This window comes from Pecten maximus, chromosome 2 (genome assembly GCF_902652985.1).
Source record: "Pecten maximus chromosome 2, xPecMax1.1, whole genome shotgun sequence".
NCBI classification, from domain to species: Eukaryota; Metazoa; Mollusca; class Bivalvia; order Pectinida; family Pectinidae; genus Pecten; species Pecten maximus.
This window is the reverse complement of record NC_047016.1, coordinates 45,988,934-46,005,211: the sequence shown is the minus strand read 5'-3', so window position 1 is coordinate 46,005,211 and position 16,278 is coordinate 45,988,934. Positions and strand designations below refer to the sequence as shown.

At 35.5% G+C, this 16,278-nt stretch overlaps 1 protein-coding gene across 1 annotated transcript; it reads left to right on the top strand.

The window, feature by feature from the left end:
* The first annotated feature begins 35 nt into the window (after positions 1 to 35).
* LOC117322264 (T-complex protein 1 subunit epsilon-like) lies at positions 36 to 15,896 on the top strand. The gene is made up of 11 exons (XM_033877071.1): positions 36 to 245; positions 1,539 to 1,764; positions 2,253 to 2,451; positions 2,687 to 2,879; positions 3,384 to 3,533; positions 3,759 to 3,878; positions 4,167 to 4,352; positions 4,563 to 4,700; positions 13,712 to 13,892; positions 14,391 to 14,527; positions 15,366 to 15,896. The coding sequence occupies exons 1-11, from the start codon at positions 147 to 149 to the stop codon at positions 15,369 to 15,371; spliced, it is 1,635 nt and encodes a 544-aa protein (XP_033732962.1). The 5' UTR covers positions 36 to 146; the 3' UTR covers positions 15,372 to 15,896.
* Positions 15,897 to 16,278: the final 382 nt, after the last annotated feature.

The window sequence follows — 16,278 nt, the reverse complement described above, 5'->3', positions numbered from 1 at the left end:
AATGAAATCTCGCATCTTCTCATAAGAAACGAGAATTCAGACGACATATTTATTTCCCCATTCCCTGAAGGTAGCCGGGTTGCGTTGAAAATCTACTGTAATCGGCGTTATTTCGGGATAGATATCCCTCAAAATACAACAACGGAATGGCCGGATCCTTAGCGTTCGACGAGTATGGCAGGCCATTTATTATTATCCGCGATCAAGAAAGAAAATCGAGATTAACGGGCATTGAAGCCCACAAGGTAAACAGAGAAGCATGACAGTCACGTTTTCTGTGAAGTTAGTATCGCTAGAATTATGCTCATGTTTTTCCTACGCCTGTATTTGTTAATTTATTGCACTTATCCATTGTAATGTGGAGGTGGTGAAATAGTGCAAAATTACGTTGATTTGCAGCATAACATTCATTATTATTTCCAGTATGTTTTCGTAGATGGTTCTGGAATCTACCGTTATTCAGCGACTTGTTAGCTAGTTCCAGAACATTCTAAATTAATGGAATGGTCTTCCATAATGTAGATGTATAGGTTTACCGTGGACTATGTAAAGGTTATTTGTGTATTTTTGTCAAGTCTTCATAAATTTGTGAAAGTTTCAAGGCAAATGAAAAGGGATTCATGATCAATTGTTCATGTTTTGACAAGTCCAGTAGACAATTCTGTATGACAATAAACAAACGAGGTTGAACATGCTCGTACCGAAACACCAAATTCAGATTAGAAAGATGAAATAAAACGTGGAAATTTTGAGCAGATTTAAATTAGTATCGTCCAATTCAGGTTGGGGAAAACGTCAACTTTTATTATATTTATATTATTTAGGGCAGAGCTTTGTTGTTAAAAGTAGCCAAAATAAATTTCAACTTGAAAATTAAAAGAAGAAATTGTCAAAGCCGCATTTATTTAGTCAGGAAACGTCATTAAAATGCAAAAATAAAAGATATTTGCATATATGGACATTTCCGTTGTGTGTTTATTTATCCTTACTAATGAAAAAACATTGTTTACAAGTGTACAAACATGAAATTTGACAAGAATTCATTGTTGGTGTGTTCATAGGCAATAAGTGTGAATGCACAATGACTATTTTCATTTTCGTTTTGACTATTTTCCCAATAAAATAGCATGGAACATATAGAATCATTGACCTATCTCGATCTATTGAAAAAAGATGATATAGCTATACAGCAATTTATAGCTTGGTCTTCAAACTGTAGTTGACCTGTAATGAAAATTAATACTTTTTTCAAAAATCATGCATTTTTGGGTTACTTTTTCCACCCAATTTCTTGAAAGTTGGTTTTCCCCTTAAAGAGCCAGAAAAGAATACTAATTTTTGGGCAAACTTGATTTTTTCAAAGTAACTGGAAAGTACTGATGTCCGACTCGAATACTCAACAACCCTAGGCCTGTATCTTTAGCAAACATCCTTGACAACATTCTGATTGTGAAATCTAATATAAAAATGTAGACTGATCTATAAATGTATCGCAATCAAGCAAATTGAAACTTTGTATTTGAATTTTTTCCTTTCAGTCTCATATTCTTGCTGCGAAGACTGTTGCTGGTGTGCTGAAATCTTCCCTCGGGCCAAAGGGACTAGATAAAATGATGGTTGGCCCTGATGGGGATGTAACTATTACAAATGATGGGGCCACAATCTTAAAACAAATGGATGTGGACCACCAGATAGCCAAGCTCATGGTTCAGCTGTCACAGTCTCAGGATGATGAGATTGGAGATGGTACCACAGGAGTTGTAGGTAGGTCTCTAGTGGTTCTATGTTTTAAATTTAAACAAGAAATATCTTTAAAAAAGATAAACGGCATAGTTTTAATGCTTGTAGTTATAATGTAAAACTGCTGGTGAAATAAATCAACGAAGTCATGCGTTTCAGCACGGATAACAAAATTATATCAGTTAGAATCATTTTTGGTGATAATAAGACTGCATTTGAATCAGGAATATAATTTTATCCATGTGTCATTTGAAAAAATACATCCACTTATTCAGTTTGCATTCAATCTTAACTTTGTTTCGTTTTTAACTACATATCTGCATTTTGCATTTACCGCTACATTGACCAATCACATAGTTCATCTTGACCAGTAACGCCACCTGTCGCGTCATATCCGGGGCCAAAATAATATACGGCTATGCCAAAAAATAGTGTGTTGGTTTACAATGTTATCTTACAAATTTTGTGTTCTTATATAAATGTAAAAAAATATGTTGTTTGGGTCCTTTCAGTGCTTGCGGGAGCATTACTAGAACACGCTGAAAAACTGCTAGACAGAGGTATTCACCCCATCCGGATTGCAGATGGTTATGAAATGGCTGCCAAAGTTGCCTTCGAGCATCTTAGCACTATCAGTGAAACATTCAAGACAGACCCTAAAAATAAAGAGCCACTTATTCAATTGGCAATGACAACTCTGGGGTCAAAAATGTAAGTTTATATCAGATGATTCAGAAGTTCATAATTTAATTAAAAGTTAACCGTTTGTTTGATAAATTATTTTGCTGTAAGGGCATATTTCAAAGTTTTAAAACTTCTAAAATTTTCTCTGTTTGGAAATATGCCTCACCCCTAGATGTCTTTTTGTATGTTGATCAGCAGCCGTTTCCTTAAGGAAATATTAACATTTTTGTGCATAACAGAATTTTTTTTTCATATTATTCAGAGTCAACAGATGTCACAGACAGATGGCAGAGATTGCTGTGGATGCAATCTTGGCTGTGGCTGACTTTGATAAGAAGGATGTCAACTTTGAGCTAATCAAGGTAGAAGGGAAAGTAGGTGGCAAGATGGAGGACACCATGTTAGTGAAGGGCGTCATCGTGGACAAAGACTTCAGCCATCCACAAATGCCCAAGGTATTATTTAAACCATTTGGCTTGTGTTTATAAGGGGAATTCTGCAGCTTTTGCAAATTGGTTGGAAATTGCCTTTCTGAACTTGAGCAGTACTTTGGATGTGAGGAAATTGAAGGAAAGTTATATGAAAACATTGTGTAATGAATCTGCAGAAATAACCTTGAAAAAGTCCATTGCAGGTAGATATTATAATCAGTCTTTGTTCTGAGTCTAAGAAGTAGATATTATGATCAGTCTCTGATCTGAGTCTAGCTGGAGTCTTGAAAGTAAAGAAAAAGGACAGAAAATGATCAGCACAGCGAATTTCTGTATGAGTTTCCATCTCCTACACAGATCAGACACCGTGCTAGATAAACAGGCCACCCTGAACCATGGTCACTCAGTGTATGTCTGTGTGTCTCTTTGATATGGGTGGTACATATTTTGTATGCATGAAATAAATCTTGTTTTTTCATCAACTCTGTACCATTAATTACTAGAATTTTTAAAACTCTTGTTCTTCAGGAAGTAAAAGATGCCAAAATAGCAATTCTCACCTGTCCGTTTGAGCCTCCAAAGCCAAAGACAAAGCATGGTTTGGAAATAAAGTCTGTTGAGGACTACCACAAACTCCGGGAGTATGAAGTCAAGAAGTTTGACACCATGGTTCAACAGGTCGGTATCAAAATTATTTTCAATTTTACAATTATGTCTTCATTTTTACTGAATTTATCCACAATATTAAAGCACCAGTATCCAATTTCTTAAAATTACAATCATGAAGGTTGTCAAATATTTATGACAATGCATTTAGAATTTATTAATGAATTAGTAAGTTGTGCAACTGATGTTGATTGATCTTTTGATGCAACTATTGTTGACCTAATTAATGTTTAATAGGTAAAGGATGCAGGTGCTAACCTTGTAATCTGCCAGTGGGGATTTGATGACGAAGCCAACCACCTTCTGCTACAGAGAAAACTTCCAGCTGTGCGCTGGGTTGGAGGTCCAGAAATTGAGGTAGAAATACTTCAGATAAAGATTTTTTATAAAAATAATGCTTCGTACAATTTCTCCATTCAAAAACAGTTTTAATGGCTTCATCAGAAAAGAAGTTAGGCTTACTATCTGTTTAAAAAGGGTTTAACATCAGGTTAATACCCATTCAGTTCAATCTGGAAACTTGGTTGAGGGTTTATGTATAACATAAATTCCCTTGTGATTATGCTCAACGTTGTCAACGTTTCTGGAATTTTTGTCCAAAACATTTATAGATATATGTATTGTATAAATGGATTTGTTTCACAGCTGATTGCCATAGCAACAGGTGGCAGAATAGTGCCAAGGTTTGAGGAACTGACAAAAGAAAAGCTTGGCAAGGCTGGAATCGTACGCGAGTTGGACTTTGGTACAACCAAGGACAAGATGTTGGTCATAGAAAAATGTGCTAACTCCAAAGCCGTCACAATCTTCATCCGAGGCGGTAACAAAATGGTAAGCTATTTGAACTGGATAGCCTTCTCCTTCAATAACTTGTCATCGTTTGATAAAATGTTGAAACTCAGAATGTATGCCTTTCTGTAATCAAGCATGAAATACTTTTATTCAAAGAAATGCTGTGTAAAAATTGTTTTAAAACTGTTAAAATTGTTACGCTGAAAAATGTCTTTGATATTCATTGGATTATCTGATTCTGATCCACAGATTATCGAGGAGGGAAAGCGGAGTATCCATGATGCCCTGTGTGTCATCCGTAACCTGGTCAGTGATGACAGAATCGTGTACGGGGGAGGAGCACCGGAAATCTCGTGTTCACTCGCAGTGGCGGAAGCTGCCAACAAGGTTTGTTGTCATTTCTATCTTAAAAGTAAAACGAAATAACTTAATATTCTTCTCTAACTTCAGCACAGCGAATTTCTGTAGGAGTTTCCATCTCCTACACAGATCAGACACTGTGCTAGATAAACAGGCCACCCTGAACCATGGTCACACAGTGTATGTCTGTGTGTCTCTTTGATATGGGTGGTACAAAAGCATGCTACCATTGTTAGTTAGCATTGTGGTGTTGGGAAAGATATTGTTAGCATCAATGGTGGGAATCTGTTGAGATTTCAACATTGATGATTGGATGATGGCAACATCAACGGCAAAATTGTCCCGTATTCCCCAAGCCAAAGAAGATCAAACGTTCTCAGACGAAACGGCTGGGGGAGTTTGATTGGCTTTGGACCGGCGAGCTCGAGATTACTGAGGATGACGGCGACAACAAAAACATTTCATACATGTATTGCAATGTTTGTAAAAGACATAGGCCTAATCATGACTCAAAATCTCCCCTTTATAAATGGAATGTCAAACTTTCCAAGATCAGCACTATTACGGCAACAAGACACACAAGAACACGTGATTGTTAAACAAAATGCAAAACAAATCAATTACATGACCGCTGCTAAAATAAATGTCCAGGAAAAAAAGCCCGTATTATTTAATGTTTTTCCAATAAACATGTAATATATAATCCAGGTTCATTTATGGTTAATGTGAGTGTTGTTGAAAAGAATGAGATGCAATCTGTCTTAGTTTTCCTTAAATCAATAAGTATTAATTATATAATCCAGAATGCATTAAATTTGGTAGAGGATGAAAGAGACCAAAACTTTTAAGTTCTTGTGAAACTGATAATGAAACATGTTTGAATTTGAGATTCATTGATGAAAGCAAAACAAACTTCAGCACAGCGAATTTCTGTATGAGTTTCTATCTCCTACACAGATCAGACACCGTGCTAGATAAACAGGCCACCCTGAACCATGGTCACACAGTGTATGTCTGTGTGTCTCTTTGATATGGGTGGTACAAAAGCATGCTACCATTGTTAGTTAGCATTGTGGTGTTGGGAAAGATATCATTGTTAGCATCAGTGATGTGAATCTGTTGAGATTTTAACATTGATGATTAGATATATCAGTAAGTGTCCACGGATCAATTTTTCATTATTAATTGGTTTGCCTAACTTTACATAATCATTAAAGAAATATTACTTTTTCTTCACTCTGGGATTGAGTAGGCCCTTTATTGATAAATTTTTCATAATTTTTTTTTATATATTAATCTAACTAGTTTTAGCATTCTTGTGGGGCTGTAAACATGTACTCTCTGTATAGGGCCATTCATAGAGTGAAATGTTTAGAGTGATTAATAGTTGTGCAGGTTAATGGCAGTCGAGAAACATCAAGTTTCCAAAGTCAGATTCAATTTCTTATTGGCTGGTGTATGAAGGCATTGTCTGGTTAGCAAATATTCTCTAATGTCGTAGATTTGACATGTTGCATTGGATGGAGTCTTCTGATTATTTGCTGAAGAACCTCTGTTTTTCTGTGAAAATTTTCAATTAAGACTTCAGAACAGAAAACCAATCTTCAAGCCAATGATGAAAAACCTTTGTCGACATCATAATCATGAAACTCAGTGATTCTAAATGATAGGACTGAGGCTTGTTCCTGGTAATTGACTGACTTTTCATCCGACAGCAAATTGAAAATAAAAAAAACTTTGTACAGAGGGCTGTTTCCTCATTTAAGTGATTCATTATCAGGGCTTTTCCAGTAAAATATCTACCCACTTGTATATAGTCTGTGTAATCATGAATGTCTCGCTTACAGATTTGGTAGAGGATGAAAGAGACCAAAACTTTTAAGTTCTTGTGAAACTGATAATGAAACATGTTTGAATTTGAGATTCATTGATGAAAGCAAAACAAACTTCAGCACAGCGAATTTCTGTATGAGTTTCTATCTCCTACACAGATCAGACACCGTGCTAGATAAACAGGCCACCCTGAACCATGGTCACACAGTGTATGTCTGTGTGTCTCTTTGATATGGGTGGTACAAAGCATGCTACCATTGTTAGTTAGCATTGTGGTGTTGGGAAAGATATCATTGTTAGCATCAGTGATGTGAATCTGTTGAGATTTTAACATTGATGATTAGATATATCGGTAAGTGTGCACCGATCAATTTTCTATTATTAATCGGTTTGCCTAACTTTACATAATCATTAAAGAAATATTACTTTTTCTTCACTCTGGGATTGAGTAGGCCCTTTAAATCTAACTAGTTTTAGCATTCTGTGGGGCTGTAGACATGTGCTCTCTGTATAGGGCCATTCATAGAGTTCAATGTTCAGAGTGATTAATAGTTCTGCAGGTTAATGACCGTAGTGTAACATCAAGTTTCCAAAGTCAGATTCAATTTCTTATTGGCTGGTGTATGAAGGCATTGTCTGGTTAGCAAAGCTTCTTTAATGTCGTAGATTTGACATGTTGCATTGGATGGAGTCTTCTGATTATTTGCTGAAGAACCTCTGTTTTTCTGTGAAAATTTTCAATTAAGACTTCAGAACAGAAAACCAATCTTCAAGCCAATGATGAAAAACCTTTGTCGACATCATAATCATGAAACTCAGTGATTCTAAATGATAGGACTGAGGCTTGTTCCTGGTAATTGACTGACTTTTCATCCGACAGCAAATTGAAAATAAAAAAAAACTTGGTACAGAGGGCTGTTTCCTCATTTAAGTGATTCATTATCGGGGCTTTTCCAGTAAAATATCTACCCACTTGTATATAGTCTGTGTAATCATGAATGTCTCGCTTACAGATTTGGTAGAGGATGAAAGAGACCAAAACTTTTAAGTTCTGAACTTGTTGTGAAACTCAGGGCATCCATTAACCCGAGACCTCGGGTCAATGACGCAGCAAAATTTAATTTGACGCACGACTTTTGCATGCCGTGCGTCAATCTGACGCTTCTTATTTTGACCACCACTGTAATTAGTCTATGTGTTGTCCAATACTCAGGCTCAACAAAGGGTATATTTGCTCTGGCCAGTGACTCTAATTAGTAGAATACCTCTAGGAGTCAATTAAAAGAGCCACTCAACTGTGACTAACCAAACTGTCGCTGCCGATTGCCAAATTGGGGCACAGGTGAAGTATCCACTGTAATTACCTGTAGTGGCCAATCTGCACTTTGTTCTAAGCAATCACATTTTAATAATTGAAATGAGTAAGCTATAGTAGATTGCCATCCCAACAAATAAATGTAACATATGTTTGTGATAACTTTCAATCATGTACATAACAAGAATGAGATCGTAAGCAGGCCTAGTTTGCGGCAGCCATTTTGTTGTTAACCTGAATAACCTTACATGTACATAACCTCGGCAGTGCATTTGATAGGGTGGGAAGCGTAAATCATTCATGTTACATTTTGGCGGTAAATATGAAAACAGGATTAGCATAAAAAAATAATCTCTAGAGGCTGAGCAGATTAAAAAAAAAAAAAAAAATGGTTTTACAAATTATGCTTAACCAATGTAACACATTTATACATAATTCCAGCAAGAAAACAGTGATACAAGTTTTTTTGTTAAATGGTTTACAAGAAATTTATTTCAGTTACCAGGTATTTAAATTAAATACAAAAATTAATTATGTTTTAATTGTACTTTATTCAAACAAAAACTATATAATTAAAAGAAAAGTTTAAATTTTTAAAATACTTTTATTTATTTAATAAAAACAAATAATGGATTATAAATTAAGATGAACTAAATTCTTTTGAATATTATTCAATTAATTATAATTTAAAAAAAAGACACTTTTATCAGTTTGAATTACATTTGGTAACGATTAACCGTGAAGTTTGAGAATTTCATATTTTGACTCTCAGGATTTTGATTTGACTCTCAGGATTTCAGGGCTGAGGGTCACTGACTCTGGAGATTTTAATCCTACTGGATGCCCTGAAACTGATAATGAAACATGTTTGAATTTGAGATTCATTGATGAAAGCAAAAAAAATTTCAGCACAGCGAATTTCTGTATGAGTTTCCATCTCCTACACAGATCAGACACCGTGCTAGATAAACAGGCCACCCTGAACCATGGTCACTCAGTGTATGTCTGTGTGTCTCTTTGATATGGGTGGTACAAAAGCATGCTACCATTGTTAGTTCAGAATTGTGGTGTTGGGAAAGATATTGTTAGCATCAATGGTGGAAATCTGTTGAGATTTCAACATTGATGATTGGATAAATCGGTAAGTGTCCACCGATCAATTTTTCATTATTAATCGGTTTGCCTAACTTTACATAATCATTAAAGAAATATTACTTTTTCTTCACTCTGGGATTGAGTAGGCCCTTTAAATCTAACTAGTTTTAGCATTCTGTGGGGCTGTAGACATGTGCTCTCTGTATAGGGCCATTCATAGAGTTCAATGTTCAGAGTGATTAATAGTTCTGCAGGTTAATGACAGTAGTGTAACATCAAGTTTCCAAAGTCAGATTCAATTTCTTATTGGCTGGTGTATGAAGGCATTGTCTGGTTAGCAAAGCTTCTTTAATGTCGTAGATTTGACATGTTGCATTGGATGGAGTCTTCTGATTATTTGCTGAAGAACCTCTGTTTTTCTGTGAAAATTTTCAATTAAGACTTCAGAACAGAAAACAAATCTTCAAGCCAATGATGAAAAACCTTTGTCGACATCATAATCATGAAACTCAGTGATTCTAAATGATAGGACTGAGGCTTGTTCCTGGTAATTGACTGACTTTTCATCCAACAGCAAATTGAAAATAAAAAAAACTTTGTACAGAGGGCTGTTTCCTCATTTAAGTGATTCATTATCAGGGCTTTTCCAGTAAAATATCTACCCACTTGTATATAGTCTGTGTAATCATGAATGTCTCGCTTACAGATTTGGTAGAGGATGAAAGAGACTAAAACTTTTAAGTTCTTATGAAACTGATAATGAAACTGTTTGAATTTGAGATTCATTGATGAAAGCAAAAAAAACTTCAGCACAGCGAATTTCTGTATGAGTTTCCATCTCCTACACAGATCAGACACCGTGCTAGATAAACAGGCCACCCTGAACCATGGTCACTCAGTGTATGTCTGTGTGTCTCTTTGATATGGGTGGTACAAAAGCATGCTACCATTGTTAGTTCAGAATTGTGGTGTTGGGAAAGATATCATTGTTAGCATCAATGGTGGGAATCTGTTGAGATTTTAACATTGATGATTGGATATATCGGTAAGTGTGCACCGATCAATTTTCTATTATTTATCGGTTTGCCTAACGTTTCATAATCATTAAAGAAATAATACTTTTCCTTTACTCTGGGATTGAATAGGGACTTTTTTTCTGAAGCAGATTTTGCGGCCAATTTGAATTTTTACTAGCTTTACTCTGGAGTAGTTTCGTATCTTCATTTTCTATCCTAACATTTCAACATTATAATCTTTATTGATAAAGTTTTTATAAAAAAAATTTTTTTTGATATTAATCTAACTAGTTTTAGCATTCTGTGGGGCTGTAGACATTGCACTCTTTGAATAGGGCCATTCATAGAGTTCAATGTTCAGAGTGATTAATAGTTCTGCAGGTTAATGACAGTAGTGTAACATCAAGTTTCCAAAGTCAGATTCAATTTCTTATTGGCTGGTGTATGAAGGCATTGTCTGGTTAGCAAAGCTTCTTTAATGTCGTAGATTTGACATGTTGCATTGGATGGAGTCTTCTGATTATTTGCTGAAGAACCTCTGTTTTTCTGTGAAAATTTTCAATTAAGACTTCAGAACAGAAAACAAATCTTCAAGCCAATGATGAAAAACCTTTGTCGACATCATAATCATGAAACTCAGTGATTCTAAATGATAGGACTGAGGCTTGTTCCTGGTAATTGACTGACTTTTCATCCAACAGCAAATTGAAAATAAAAAAAAACTTGGTACAGAGGGCTGTTTCCTCATTTAAGTGATTCATTATCAGGGCTTTTCCAGTAAAATATCTACCCACTTGTATATAGTCTGTGTAATCATGAATGTCTCGCTTACAGATTTGGTAGAGGATGAAAGAGACCAAAACTTTTAAGTTCTTGTGAAACTGATAATGAAACATGTTTGAATTTGAGATTCATTGATGAAAGCAAAAAAAACTTCAGCACAGCGAATTTCTGTATGAGTTTCAATCTCCTACACAGATCAGACACCGTGCTAGATAAACAGGCCACCCTGAACCATGGTCACTCAGTGTATGTCTGTGTGTCTCTTTGATATGGGTGGTACAAAAGCATGCTACCATTGTTAGTTAGCATTGTGGTGGTGGGAAAGATATATATTACTCCTAGTAGTTTCGGAGCTTCATTTTCTATCATACATTATGATCTTTATTGATAAAGTTTTCATATTTTTTTTTGGTTCAATATTATTCTAACTAGTTATAGCATTCTTGTGGGGCTGTAGACATGTGCTCTCTGGATAGGGCCATTGATAGAGTGAAATGTTCAGAGTGATTAATAGTCGTACAGGTTAATGGCGGTAGGGTAACATCAAGTTTCCAAAGTTAAGATTCAATTTTTTTTACGGCTTGTGTATGAAGGCATTGTCTAGTTAGCAAATATTCTCTAATGTCGTAGATTTGACATGTTGCATTGGATGGGGTCTTCTGATGGATTGGTTTGATTACTTGTGAAATACAGTGGAACTTCGTTAACTCGAAGTCGACGGGACCACGAAAAAACTTCGAGTTATCCGAGTGTTCGAATTAAGCGAGTTATCGTTTTTGGTGAAAAGTTTGGTCAATATTTGTCAACATTATATAATCATTATAACTTCGCTCTGTCGCTCATCAGTTTAGTGTGAAGACTGGTCAATACATGTAAATATATATGTAATGTTTCGTTATGTCACTTGTAATTTGGTGTAGTTTTGCCGATATACAGTCACGATAAAGTTTCTTTCACTTAGTCACTTCAATAACGATCTGATGTGCAAGTCATGTTTGCAAAAGGTAAACGATAAAACGGAATTCGACAAAATAACAAGTTATTAATGTCAAAACAAATAACCGTTTAAGTTTAACACAGATTGCATACAAAACGTAACAGAACCATTACCTTTTATTGGACATATATAAAATACTGTTTGATAGGCCTACTTACTTTTTATTGATAACCACGCCATTTCCATGTGTATTAGCACCGGAAGTTGGGCTGCGCATGTGCGTATAAAATGTTACTGTAACTGAGTTGGCGTTTTATCCGATTTCATAGAAAGCACTGACCGTTACAGTTGTACTCTGAACACCTCGGCAGTAATTACGCTATTGTTTCAGCAGTTTAAATATTTAATAGGCGCCGGTGACTGTGTCATTTCTACACCTGTAAAAACATCAGCCGGGTAGATCTACCGGTGTGTCAGAGATTAGTTCCGCTTGAGCGAACGGGTAGATGAGTTGTTGACTATCGTGTGTACTGATATCGGCGACCGCCTTGGGAAATTACCTGATGTAAGTAAAGCAGTACTTTTTATCACCAAGACTTGTTGTTATAAGATTCAACCGACAATTTCTTTTATGAATTTATGAAACACTTATAATAGCATGTAGGTTAGTAGTGCCGATATGTTCAGTATTACAAACGGAATTTAGCTCTTAAAAAATGTCGGCGTTTGCCACCGATCGACGAAAATTATACTTCGAGTTATTCGAACATTTCAAGTAGGATTTTTATTGTTGGGACCAAATTTTTACCTCGTATTATCCGAGTTTTTCGAGTTATCCGAATTCGAATTTTCCGAGTTTTTTTACTAAGATAAAGAGAGAATTCGGCCGGGACCGGCGAGGTACTTCGAGTTAAGCGGGGTATTCGAGTTATCCGAGTTCGAGTTAACGAAGTTCCACTGTATTTGCTGAAGTCCTGTTTTTCTGTGAAAATTTTCTATTACAACTTCTGGACAAAAAACAGGAATCCTCAAGCCAATGATGAAAAACCTTTGTCGACATCATAATCATGAAACTCAGTGATTCTAAATGATAGGACTGCGGCTTGTTCCTGATAGTTAACCTACTTTTCATCTGACAGCAAATTAAAAAAATTGGTACAGAGGGCTAAGTTTTCCCATGTAAGGGATTTATTATCGGGGTTATTCCTGTGAAATATCTACTCACATACATGTACATCTCGTCATAGATTTGGTAGAGGATGAAAGAGACCAAAACTTTGAAGTTCTTATGAAACTGATAATGAAACGTTTGAATTTGAGATTCATTGATGAAAGCAAAAAAACTTCAGCACAGCGAATTTCTGTATGAGTTTCTATCTCCTACACAGATCAGACACCGTGCTAGATAAACAGGCCACCCTGAACCATGGTCACTCAGTGTATGTCTGTGTGTCTCTTTGATATGGGTGGTACAAAATAAATTCTAGATATTTTTAGCTGTTTTGGGGCAAGAAGAGCTGTACAATACAACTCTGTGACTCCTTCAGATATGTACTCTGGATAGGGCCATTTGTAAGGTGGAATACTCTGTTATACAGATTATCAGTTTTATCTCAGAAATGATGAAGTTCAGGAATGATGAAGTCAATGATGAAAAACCTATGTCGACATCATAATCATGACACTCAGTGATTCTAAATGATAGGACTGAGCCTTGTTCCTGATAAAGTCCTTGTCAAGGTGTTAAAATTGTAATAAAATACAAGTAACTTTACTTCTATTGGTCACTATTAAATCTTATCATGAATCTAGGTTACAAATTGAAAATTGGGAAAGTCGTACATCTAATTATAAATTGTTACCAGGTGGAAGGGAATACTCTAAGCACGTAGTATTACACCATATTGAAGGTTAATTTGCCAGTCTCTATGTACAGCTTCATGTTTGATAGATATGGTACATGAAAGACTCCAGTTTGGTACTAACTATATAGTAGCTGTGTGAGGAATGAGCTTATGTGTTACAAATGTCTGTAATGCTTTCATTTTCTGTGTTGCAGGTATCTACTCTTGAACAGTATGCCATGAGGTCATTTGCAGAGGCATTAGAAAGTATCCCATTAGCGCTAGCCGAAAACAGTGGTTCATCACCGATCCACACATTAGCAGACATCAAATCTCGTCAGCTCAAAGAGAAAAATCCACGACTAGGAATTGATTGTTTATTCAAAGACACAAATGGTAATTGGTTTTAGTGCATATTTGGTGCTATTAGTTTTGTCGCATTTTAATGACACTCTTTTATTGAAGAACTCTTCCTCCAAATAGATATAAATATACCTTCATGACCATGGAACTGTCTGTACTCTTGATAGTTTTAGTATTGAAGTTTATACATCAGAAATATAATAATTTTGCTTAATGTAGCTGAGATAAATTTGTATAGTTTCAGATTACTTTAGTAAAATTGAAGTTAATTAACCAATCTTCATTATGCAATCAGAGTTTTTACTGCTAAATATAAAACTGGATAAATTTGAGAAAGCTCCAAAGAAGCTTTAAGTGAGTTACATAGTACCGATCCATTGGAAATGCAAGCTAATGATGAAAAAACTTTGTCGACATCATAATCATGAACTATATGATTATCAATGATAGGACTGAGGCTTGTTCTTCTCAAGTCTTCTGTTTTGGCTCTGAACTGTGTCCATCGTGTTAACCTTTGTTTTTGGTTTACAGATATGAAAGATCAGCATGTCATAGAAACTTTATCATCCAAGAGGGCCCAAATTATGTTGGCCGTACAACTAACAAAAATGATCTTGAAGATTGATGATGTACGCGGAGGAGAAAGGATGCAAGGCTACCCTGGCATGGTAAGTTTGTTAGCAATGGTCTACATGTCATAATGACGGCTCATAGTCTTCCATACAATATGGCAACCTAACGTGCAATGGTCAGTATACACATACTTATGGTACTTGGATTGCAGAGGTCCCTCATCCGAGTAAAGCACAGCGAATTTCTGTACGAGTTTCCATCTCCTTCACAGATCAGACACCGTGCTAGATAAACAGGCCACCCTGAACCATGGTCACACAGTGTATGTCTGTGTGTCTCTTTGATATGGGTGGTACAAATTATCATATTGACTTGTATATGTTTTAGGTAGTACAAATTATCATAATGACTTGTATATGTTTTAGGTAGTACAAGTTCTCATGATGGCTTGAATTTGTTTCAGTGTAAAAGTTCGCACTGGTTAATGAAAAACACCACCCATTCTGTGTTTTTGTCTCAATTATAAGAGTAACCATTTATGAACTTAAATTTCTCACATAACTATTTTAACCATTTGTGGTATTGATAAATTGATCACTATTCAGGGTTGGTGACATTGCCCTTTAAACATTTAGATGCCAAGGTCTCATTTGATGTGTATATCGGAGTAACAGGGATTTAACCTTCATTTTGTTACTATTTATAAAAATCTTAACTTTGTTGGACTATCTAACTCAATAAGCCTGTGATGAAAAACTCTTGTCGACATCATAATCATGAATTACAATGATTATCAATGATAGGACTGAGGCTTATAGAAAATTTTCTTTAATGCAGAGAAATAGCACATTCCCATTAGATCCTGCATCAGTTCGTACCTTTACTAAGTAAGAAATATTTGTTTAATCATTTTTCTTATGTTGTATTTTTCAGATGTGAGGATATTGAATTTAGGAAAATATTTATGAAGAATTTCCCGGAGTGAAAGAGGAGGCGCAAAGGTGGCAACTGTCTCTTAGGTAGACTCGTATGGAGAATGAAAGGATACCATTTCTCACCCCATGATCTGTGATGGCTGTTGCAGGACAAGCACTGCAATATTGTGTCCTGTTCATCGTCATTTAGAGAAAAAATTTCAGGATACATTAATGTCTTAGAATTAAAAAAAAAAAACAAGCTGGCAAGTTCTTTAATTTCCGTTCTGGGTCAGTGACAATGTTTTTGAACAAATTTTACATGTTAAATGTTGTTGTCAATCTGAGAAATCCTCCAAAGAGACTTGGAATTTGGCAGTTACAATAGACACCGAGCTAAATACAAGACAAAGTGCTGTGTTAATGTCATAAAAGATGGCTTTTCTGTTTATGTACCTTTTATATATATTTAATGTTTGAATGTGTTCTGTATCAGCGAGAAAGAGAGATTATGTTTTGAGTGATTTATAAAGAAATCAAATATCAAAAATTCTTTTGCTTTTTGTCTTTTCAACAAAATATGATTTCATTTCTAGCTCCCCATTTTACAAAACATCCAAGGGCTGTTCCAAAATTATTCATGTGGGAGGAATTCTTTGTGACCCTACCACCCACCTTTAATAAAGTGCCTCCCATCCCTCTCACAGATAATTCTGGAGTAGCCCTAAGCTGATCTAGTGTGGCACCCTTAGTCTGCCATCTGATGTTCAATTTGGGCTGGCATCGTCCATTTATCAGTTAAACTTTTTGAATCTTTCTCAAATTTCATAATTAGCTTCTGGTATTAATTGGCATGTATATTTTCGGTATACAAGTGAGAAAACTAATTTTAGTATTAATGAGGGCTGTAGTGATGATTCATGAAACGAGAA